The sequence below is a fragment of the Pholcus phalangioides genome, unplaced genomic scaffold (genome assembly GCF_987345545.1).
Source record: "Pholcus phalangioides strain wild (caught in Gottingen) unplaced genomic scaffold, Ppha-v1.0 ptg000031l_1, whole genome shotgun sequence".
NCBI lineage: Eukaryota > Metazoa > Arthropoda > Arachnida > Araneae > Pholcidae > Pholcus > Pholcus phalangioides.
This window is the reverse complement of record NW_028301621.1, coordinates 8,988,984-8,999,491: the sequence shown is the minus strand read 5'-3', so window position 1 is coordinate 8,999,491 and position 10,508 is coordinate 8,988,984. Positions and strand designations below refer to the sequence as shown.

General features: G+C 36.4%; 1 protein-coding gene across 1 annotated transcript; it reads left to right on the top strand.

The window, feature by feature from the left end:
• The first annotated feature begins 1,160 nt into the window (after positions 1 to 1,160).
• LOC149067105 (uncharacterized) lies at positions 1,161 to 10,201 on the top strand. The gene is made up of 5 exons (XM_089252992.1): positions 1,161 to 1,355; positions 2,512 to 2,604; positions 5,109 to 5,164; positions 7,525 to 7,636; positions 10,026 to 10,201. Exons 1-5 carry the CDS (start codon positions 1,261 to 1,263, stop codon positions 10,111 to 10,113), a joined length of 444 nt encoding a protein of 147 aa, XP_089109118.1. The 5' UTR covers positions 1,161 to 1,260; the 3' UTR covers positions 10,114 to 10,201.
• Positions 10,202 to 10,508: the final 307 nt, after the last annotated feature.

Below are 10,508 nucleotides of genomic sequence, written 5' to 3'. Positions count from 1 at the left end.
AACGCGTATCATGATAAAGTTACACGTTTCTGCCGACGCGAAATAGTCCTATTCGGTTCACGCGGCACAGAAAAACATGCTTGAACAAGCTTAAAAACCCAGAAGCATGGGTTTAACCAGAAGCACGGGTGCTTTGCCTGGGTTTTCCTATGAACAGGTTTCCTGTGCCACGCGCAACGTGATTCACCCAGCGCGACACGCCGTCCACCCACCAATAAGAAAAGCAGAACGACTGTTTTCCTACAGAACGTAATACGGCTCACGACGGCGCTTTACGTCGGGCGTGGTTGGTGAACTACTTCTGAAGGAGTCAAATGCGTCGTGCGCCGCGAGTTTAGCCGATGTTATCTTCACTCTTTTGTGTTTTCTTTCCCTTCCCTTCAAACCGGGGCATGCAGACGACAGAGTAGGTGATGCCGAGGCCATATACTATAATATAGTCGCCATGATCTGATGTGCCACGCTGGAAAAACACAAACGCGTAGCGTGATTATGTAACACGTTTCCTGCCGACACGAAATTATGCAGTTCGGTTCACGCGACGCAAAACACCTATTCCTAAGAAAACTCGGCTTTACGTCACTTTCTCTTGTGTAACAAAATCACTGAATATCATTGCGCCAATTCAGAAAATTTCGGCTAATTTTCCTTTGCAACTTTTGTGGCCTGCTTTTTTTTCCAGAGTGCTTTGTTTTGGATGCCTCCTTACTTGCCTACATTAACTGCATTAACAGTTCAGTTTGGGGGCTATGCTTGTAAGGAACTAAACTAAACGAGAAACTCTGCTTAATATCACCACTTTATTAACTTTAAATTTTGAAAATAGATGGCAGCACCAAAGTTTCACTTGCCGTCAACTTTTTTTCCAAAGTACTTTGTTTTGAGTGCTTCCTTATTTACGGAAAAAAAAAACTAGGCTAGTTTTAAGGGAACTGAATCGAACGGGAAATTACGCTCCTTTTACCTGTATTTATAATCACCACATAGATAATCATTTGGGATTCTCAAAATAGATGGCAGCACCAAAAATAAAAATCCAACTCTGTCTTCATTTATCTTTATCATGTAAATGTATCCATGTTCATTTATCATCTTCAGTTCAGTTTGCCAACTTCTCTCGTAAGGAACTGAACTGAATGAAACACTCAGGTAGTCTTGTTTGATAGTGACATCTATGTGAACTTTCACATACTTTTCTCATGTTTTTGTTTACATTTTTAACTGGACAAGTCAAAACCGTCCATTTTGTTCGAGCAAAACATGTCGAAATTCGACGAAGCGGTAAATCATCAGTTCAATTCCTATTTGTTCGGCGAATCCTCTTCGAAGAAGTCAAAGGAAGTGGAAGGAGCTCGGTTTGTTTTTTTATTAATTTTATTTATTTAATTTTAGCTAAATCTTAGCAATTTAATTTACTTCTCCATCTTGATAGCTAACATAAGTTAGCAATTACACTTACGACATCTTTAGGCAGTGATTCCCATCCATGGCACTCAATGGATTTAACAATTACACATTGAAAATTTATAATGCATTTAGTGGCATTTCATAAATAAATTGTGAGGACTTTTGATGACCCATTCACAATGGACAATGTATGGACTAACGTATGAGTGAAACAAAGAAATCAGTAAGGGCTGTGTCTACAATCATTGTCTAAGGTCAAATGTCTACAATCATTGTCTAAGGTCAAATGTCTACAATCATTGTCTAAGGTTACTGCAAACATCTAATGTCTAGGCTGTTTGCAAAGTGCATAGATTCCGCCATGACATGTACTGTAAATGTGATAAATCGTTGATTATATGCGTACTTACTAGTTGTCTTGGTAAGCTTGATAAATTTATCACTGACTGGCGATTTGTAATAACCAAGTGTCGTTGGTAAATTTGATAAATTGATCACTCTTACCGGCGATTATTATTAACTATTTGAAATTTATTGCCTTTATCTGTGATCATGCATAATATCCTAGTGTAATTGGTGAGTTTGGTAATTAGGAAAAAAAAATTCCAAATGAGGGAAATTTATCAAAATCACCAAAATGTTCAGCAATTATGCATAATAACTGGTTATTATGAAAATAACCAGATTTATCACATTTACTGTAACATATATAGTGTAAATTCTGTGTGATGCAACCCTCTATAACAAAAAAGATTGGTCCTTATTGGTTTGATCCTTATCTAATTACTCTTTTTTCCTGATGTACTATGGAGTAAATCTATTTTATCAACACCAAGGTTATTTCCTAGTAAATGGTTTACTTTCCGTCTGCAAGTTTTCAACTACGAAAAAAAAGGGGGGGGGGATTCTTAGTGCCCGTGAAATTTTGCTAGCACCTGAATTTTTTCACAACTTGTCAAACCCTGCTATATGTGGATACTTTTCTCCTGTTCATTGTAAGAGTTCCTCTTGAAATTCATTTTGTATTTTACGAGGAATCAAGTAGTTTTAAAACATATATTTGTGTATAAATTTTAGTAAATACTCTTCATTTATGAATCACAGATCCAAAAAGGATAAGAAATCTGTTGATAGGAATTACGAGAATGGAGGATTGGTGGATTATATTGAGAAGAAACTACACAAATTCCTAGACGAGTAAGTCTTTTTTTTTTTCAAGTGTCATAATATTTATTCATTAGTTATTTTTAACGGCTTATCAGGCTTCTATTTTTATTTTTGACTGTTATTAATTTAATTTTCTTTTTTAAAATGTGCAGTGGAACTTCTGTTAACAAGCTTAATTTATTCTGCCAACGTGCTTATTATCCAAATTGCTCGTTATTAGAATCAAACTTCTCTGTAGTAAATAATGGTTCCACAATTATTCATTCACATAAAAATGACTAGCAGGAATGGCATTCATTCAATAGTACAACACAATAATATAATAAATCTATATATAAAAAATTTATTTTCCGTGTGTTTGTGTCTGTTCTCTATACAAATCTACAATTTTAGATTGATTGTCGCCAAATTTTGCGTATATACCAAATGGAACCTGACTTAAATGATAGGCTACTTTAAAATTTTGTCAGAGCAGGGCAAATGTCCCAAATGGGCAAAGAACTATCGGGCCTCAACAATCACTTTCGGAATGTTTACTTTGGTTACCGTGGTTCCTTAGCAATGCGTTTCAGCCGCCTTTGCAATGGTTTGTCACTTCTTTAACGCTGCCAGTGTGTATGTATAATAGTTTATGCCTTTATAATGGTTTGCCACATTTTCAATACTCCCAGTAATTAGGCTTTTTGAATAGACGTCATAATCAGCATCGCTTTGAGGGTCAGGCAAAGATTGATCCTCATAGAAATCAGTGTTAAAATTGCCGATTTTACTGTAGAAGTGTGGAAATTCAGTGGGGTTTTCTGCCACATCAATAATTTTTAAAATTGTATTGAATTCTCTATTTTTTGAAATATTGAGTTTGCTTAGAGATATACCAAGCCCAGGAGATTAAATATGAAGTAATTAGCCGGACCTACTTTTGAGTTGGATATCCATGCAATAACATTAATTTCAACTTTTTATTTATATCTTCTTAAGCATGAAAATTAATGTCTTCGTATTGTCTTTTAATATTCAACTGCATAAATTCGTGTAGTTTAGGATATTTTTTTTAATTAATTATGGGGCCCGTAAAAAGTACATAAAAAAATTCCACAGTTTTAATTAAGCATTTTTGGAAGCTGAAACAGGCAGATGTGGATAACTTGAAGTTTAGGGGGGGGATCAAAATACTTAGCGCCCCTTAAAAAAAACAATTCATTTCTGTGTTTCTTTAAATCTAGATTTGTTTCTTTCATGAGTCGGGCAGGAAGTCCTCATATTGGTTAACTGTTAGACACGGTTTGTATGTCCCTCCAAAAAAGAGAGAGATATCATGTGATCCAAAAAGCTGCATCGAAGAAAACCCGGGCAGCGCCAGGTATTATAGCTAGTAATACAATAAAATATAATAATGCGGTAAATAAACATTCAGTGCAATAATTTTTACAAATTAAATTGCTCTAAACAACAAAAGAGAGGAGAACTAGCGTTTAAGAAGACTTGGGGACTCACTTGATCTGTAAACTTATTTTTTGTGTGTGACTTTTTAAAAGGAACCTATGCAATGACACTTGCTTTTGCCTGGGTTTTAGAATTTCTCGGAAATGAAGAAATTGCATTTTCGTTGGACAGATTCATTGCCCGCATGCTACTACGGCTTTATTTGTTTATTTGATTGGTTCTTTTCTGCAGAATTTTGCACAGAGTCCCACATTTTACATATCTCCAACTAAATCCAAGGCTTTTAAAAAAAGTTAAACCTAATTCAAATGTAAACAAAACGTAATTAAAAATGCTTAGAATGTTCAGAAGATAATTGAAATCATCTGTCTCGAGTTGGCTTTCAATCAACCCAATAAAAGCAGATGTACATGATTCAACTGAAATGGATGCTAGAAAAATATTCTTAATGTAAGTTACCTCATGAGCAAATGCAAAACTTATTATTTTAAATGCTCAAATGGCTGAACGAAGCAAGCCAATAAATAAACATATACTAACGAAAATACTCAAAAAGAGATGATTTTGGAAAGAATCCAGTAAAACGGACAGTACGCCCATTTTAAAAAGCTTATTTAGATTGTGAAAGCTTCCGTAATTAGCAGGGTAGCAAAGCTAGAACACTCGGTTCTGCAGGGCTGAATGATGTCACACGTGACACCAGCTGGTACTGACTTCAGCGTTTCATGACAACAACCCTTATTATGTAGCCCTGGATAATGGCGGTATTGTTAGAAGCTAACCGACAGGATCTTTGGCAAGAAAAAAACATAATAAAAGGTCAGCCATATGTGTCCATGTTTAGTGAGTTTGAAATCTGATAGCCCCAATATCCACCAGGCGGAGTCTTTATACAACAAATTTTTCTATATGGCCAGGTATTTACCGTAAGCACACACATTTTTACTCTATTAAAATATTTTCTTTCTATTAAAACTATTTATTTACAGCAGATTGTATTCTGTATGTATCAAATTTTGTTGATGGAATGGAGCATGCAATTATTGTATGGAGATTCAAATGTTTGTTTTTTTTCTATTAATGTGTTTCAGGAATCTCGATACCGTTGAATACGACAGTGAAACGAAATCAAAGAAAACCAAAAGTGGTAATTTTTCTGATAGCATCTTATCCTGAGACTTCTATTTTTTGTATTTAATATATATAACATGTCAGAGATGGCAATATTGAGAAGGCTGAAAATCACCATTCGTCCCATATACATATGAGACGAGCCTGTACACACGAAGCAAAATGTTGCTTCTCATTGTTTATCCATTAACAGCCCCCCTCACATTTATACATTTATTGGGAGAGCTCAGATAGCCTCAGCCCCCAGGTTCTGGCACCTATGATATATGTAATATGTAGTTAATTAAGTTCCTTACCTGGGAAGAGTTGGTCAGATCTTCCCAGGTTAAGACAATTTATCTAAAAACTGAACTTAACACTAGTTCAAGCGAAACGTTTTACTTATGTCAGCTCTACATTCCGAAAATCTCCCATTTTTTTTACAAATGATGGCTGTGAAAATCTTACAAGCTATAATACATTACTAATGTTTTTTTTACCCTTAAATCGATGGCTTTTTAGATCACTAGCAACTACCCTGATAGAATGTGCTATTTTTTTTATTGAAATAAAGCCTGTTTTTTACACACGGCAAGTAATTTAGTAGCCAAGTGATTAAGTTGTTAAGTAGATAAGTTATCGACTACTAAAAATCTGTTCTCGCGTAAGTAGTTAAGTAGTGAATGCTCATTGGATAATATGAGGCTGCGCCCACTACCAAATACACCTACTTTACCAAAAAAATTAACAGGATTCCATCAAACTTGTCTACTTGACAACTGAACCCGTGTAATGTAACCTCTGCATTTATTTTAAAGTACTCAACTACTAAATTACTTGACACTTGTGAACGGGCCTTAAATAAACACAATTGATTCAGACATTGTGGTCTGATTTACTCACTCCATAAATGTTCAACTTGTCCATGGCTATATCAACATTCATCAATAAGGGAACTGATCTTTTACGTACCAGTACAATACTGATTTTGTCAAAGGAAAGAGCAAAACTATATTATATGAATCAGTTGAAGCTAGTCTCTGTACCTCTAAGTACTTTTTTGTTTACCTGCAGAAACAATCGGTGATATAAGGGTTGATCAAATAAAAACAAAACAGTTGTTATAATTTGATTTGTTTTTGTGTGTGTGTAGCGAAACTTTGTGTAGAGGTAGAGCGGGAGGTAAGGAAAGTAACCCTTGCTGCTGAACGGACTTGCCCTAGGTAGTTGCGTGGAATCATGTGATGTGTGGTAGCGGTTTTTAGACGGTACTGTTCTAAGGGCAATCAGTTGTTTTTTCATCTGTGGAATATTCATGAGTAAAGAAGAGCAATGCAGTGTTATTTGACCTTTAGCGGCAGAAGTAGTGGGAGTTCCAGAAGTGCTGGACTTGCACAAACGTTTCCACTGCGCACTCTTTCCCATAGTTACGTTTCTTTGCAATGAAGGCATGAACGGAACCGAAACACTCCCACTTCTTGCTGCTGCCCTTTGTTATGCGTCATTTGTTTTAGTTGATTATCAAACTTCTTTCACCAAAGCACCCGTGATGACGAGGTGACTTTGATCAGGTCTCATATCATCATTCACAGATTCTTTCCTTGGTGGAAATGCTTGTACCAGACCTGCACAGGAGTTAATAACAATACATGTTCTCTGTATATCGCCTTCATTCTGCCACTAAAAAAATGAATAACAAACACCACGTTGCTCTTCCTTACTCACAAGCATTCTACTGATGCAGATGGAAAAACAACTGATTGCCCGTTGGGCGATACTGTCAGCCAACCACCAGCTCATATCACATGACAAAGGTTTTTAGCAGCTGGCTGATGTGAAGATATATTTAGGAAAGAGAGAAAATTAGACTGCCTGCCCCTGCGGGGAATCAAACCCACTTTCTTTCACTTTCGGGTGAACGCCCTAGACCACTAGAGGCAATGAATATCTCAATCTTTCCTTGGAGCTCGTGTGCACTGAAAGGGACCATACAGTCAGATCTAACTCAGACCAAAGCTCATAATATCACATGATTCCATGTGACTACCTAGGGCAAGTCCATTTCACAGTAGGAGTTGCCTTCCTTAACTCCTGCTCTATCTCTACACAAACTTTCGCCACACTCGTGCAAAAATAAACCAAATTCCAACATCTGTTCCGTTTTAATTTTATTCACTTTTATGCATATTATGGCTGATAATGGTAACACAGCATTTGTTGTGTGAAGCCTGAGCAAAAAAAAAATTCTACCCAGCTCCTGTGTTATACAAGCTGAAAATGTGCATGTTACAAATGATGGTTTTACGAAATAGAGTCGTAATGCAGTTACTTGTTATATAGGGAGTAGGGATAATATATTAATTATAGAATGTTAACATCATGCTTGTTTAATTTCAGGTGGCATTAGGCTTTTCTCCGACTCTGAAATTTTGAAGCGTTTGGAGGATCCTCCACATGACACAGAATCCGGGGAAAGCATGAGCAAGAGGCTCAAAAGAATGGATTTAAGGTTCGATTTCAGTTCGATTTGCGTTGACTAAAGTAACATTGCTGAATCATGTCTATATTGATTTGTGGGTAGATAATCCTGCATTAAGATGTGGGGGGATGGGAAAGAAGTTATATATGCAGAAGCTAATTACCAGTGAGCGAGAAAAAAAGATTTCCTGATCAAATACAGTTGATGCTGTTTATTAGAATCACAGATAACGTTATCATTCGAGTATTGTTATCACTTTTTCAAAGAATGGAACGGACCAATATTATTACATGGCAGAAAGTTTATTTACCAGGACTTCTGAAAAATTTTAGCATTTTTGCCCTATTGAGGTTTTTTTTTTGCATTAAGCTAAGGTTTAACCACACTTACTTTTTTTTTTCTCTGTAAGCTATCATTATCAGCCTGCCAGACTATGTAGGAGGCTTGAAGGTGTGCGCTTCTCTTCCCCCCCCCCCAAACATTTCAGTTCTTAATATTGTAATCAGGGTCCATAGTAGTACTCGCTGTGATTCTTGTATGTGTGGGGCTGCTTCTGCTGTGATCTTCCTATAGTGGAGGCAAATGTATGACGAGAAAAAAAGCCATTTCCTTCATATCTTGCTGTTTCTTTCAGTTAACCAGATTCAAATTTCTTTTTCCCGAGAGACTTTCTTAAGGGATCTATTGTACATTGAAAAATGCAATTCTTGATATACATTGGACAGTGTTCCATTCTAATGCCTCACAATGGCTAAACAAAAAAAACATTAGTTTTATTAACTTGTAAAGAAAAAACCCTGTTTTATAATGTAAAGAAATGAAACAATTGTCCCGTTTAATCATACGTCTCATTCGACCAACCAGGACTCATGGTTTTAGATGTAATTCTCACTCTGTTACTGTTATCAGAAATCTTGAGTCCTGCTGTGATCACAATAATTGAATTTATCAAAGTTTTATGGTATGGCTCAGTTTAGTTTGACAAAATAATTGTTCCGAAAGTTTTTGTAAAGCATTCGTTCAATGTAGCTAGATGCTAAAGTGAAAAGAATCATTTCTCAATGGGTTTTTTGGCTGACATCCTATCATATATTTTCTTTATTAAAAGTAGGAATGCTTCAAATAAAATACTTTTTCCCTGGATATTATGCTGAGGTGTGAACTCGGAAGGGAAAATCTGCTGGACTCCACTGGGAACCGAACCCAGGTCTCCTTGTAAACTGTGCTAACATACTATCCATATACACACATATCACATGGGACATGTGCATGACTTCCTTATTTAAGCACTGAGGCTAAAGTTAAGGCTCAGTAGCCACCCCTTAATCTAAGCAAATGCCCTTTCTCTCCCCCCCCCCCCCAAATAGCAGCAGTAGCGAAAGTGAGATAGTTTTTTTTTCTCAGCCCAATGTATGAAAGAAAGACTTTTTTTCAATATTATGCCAAAGTGAACTCAGAAAGAAAAGTTTGAGCTTCTTTCTTAAGCTACTGAGCCTCTACTTCAGCTCGTCATGCCACAGTGCATAAATAAGGAAGAAATAGTGTCTCTTGTGGTGTATATACGTATAGCAAGCTTTTGCCTGGTTTGCAAAAGGACCTGTGTTTGTTTCCCAGCAGAGACCATCAGACTTTACTTTCCCAGTTCACACCTCGACATAATATCCAGGAAAAAAAGTCTTTCCCTCATGTATTGGGCTGAGAGAGAGAGAAAAAATCAAAATCATCTCTCTCGCTACAAACACTTCGTCCATCAATCATCTTCACAATCAGATAGTCCAATCCCGATTTAACGCTACCACTAACATGACCAATTCTCCCCTCATCAACCATACTCATAACCTTTGGTTGATCAAGGCTAAATTACATTGAGCATTTATACTAGCTATTTTCAAGTAGAGTAAAGTAGCTGGCGAGTGAACAGGTTTCAGCTCGCACAGAAAATTTCAATTGCACAAGACTAATAAAATCGCTCGCTAGATGAGTGAGCAACTCTTTTTTTCCTTTATGTGCATTGTCATCTTTTTCTTTTATTGCAAGCCAAAGGGAGAGGGGGTAAAAGTAGCCACATTGCGCGCGGGAGATAACAAAAAGTAGTCCACATCCTTCAACTTTACTCACACTAGCAGAGCGAGTTTACTTGATAACGTTATTACACAGAACAACTTTAGTAGCAGCGATTAAAACTGCAGGCAAGTAGCTAGTAAACTCGCCCGATGCCTTTCGTAGGCATTTTTGTTAAGATTCTTGAAATAACAGATAACATGATTTGATAGCTTCTTTATATCCTGATTCCATGGTAAATTGAGTAGTTCTTTCTGCAGTTATGTTTCCTTACTGAATATTGATGACTACTTCTTTCAATGTATGCTCAAGAACTTATTGGCTTTTGTTCGTAATCCAGTAACTTTTATGCTTCCAGTCATAAAATCGATGAAGAAAAAGTAGCGGAAGCTGCAGTGACGGCAGACTGGGTGATGAATCAGTCAAAAATATTCAATTCTATGTGATACGATACACATGTATTGTATATAAATGTATATTTATTGGCGAGCCATTTGCTACCATGTGTGAATAAATGTTTTTTCTTAGATAAAACGACTGAATGTTTCTATAATAGAAATAACAGAAAATCAGGAGGCAGTAAAACACATTTTTTAGATGGTTATCTTTGTTGTTGGGGTGGGGGGAAGATTCCCAGTATCTCTCCGCCCATGCCAAAAATCATAAACACTAGTAAGGCATTATAAATAAATTAAAGCCATAAGAATCGATTAGAAAATTATTTGTACAAAGGTTGAGAAAGATTCTAGATACTTTTGAGGCCCAGTCTGATTCAAGTGTATAGGCCTTTTTAAGGCTTATGCACACGGCCCGTCATTTCAACTTTTTCCGGAGGTGGGTG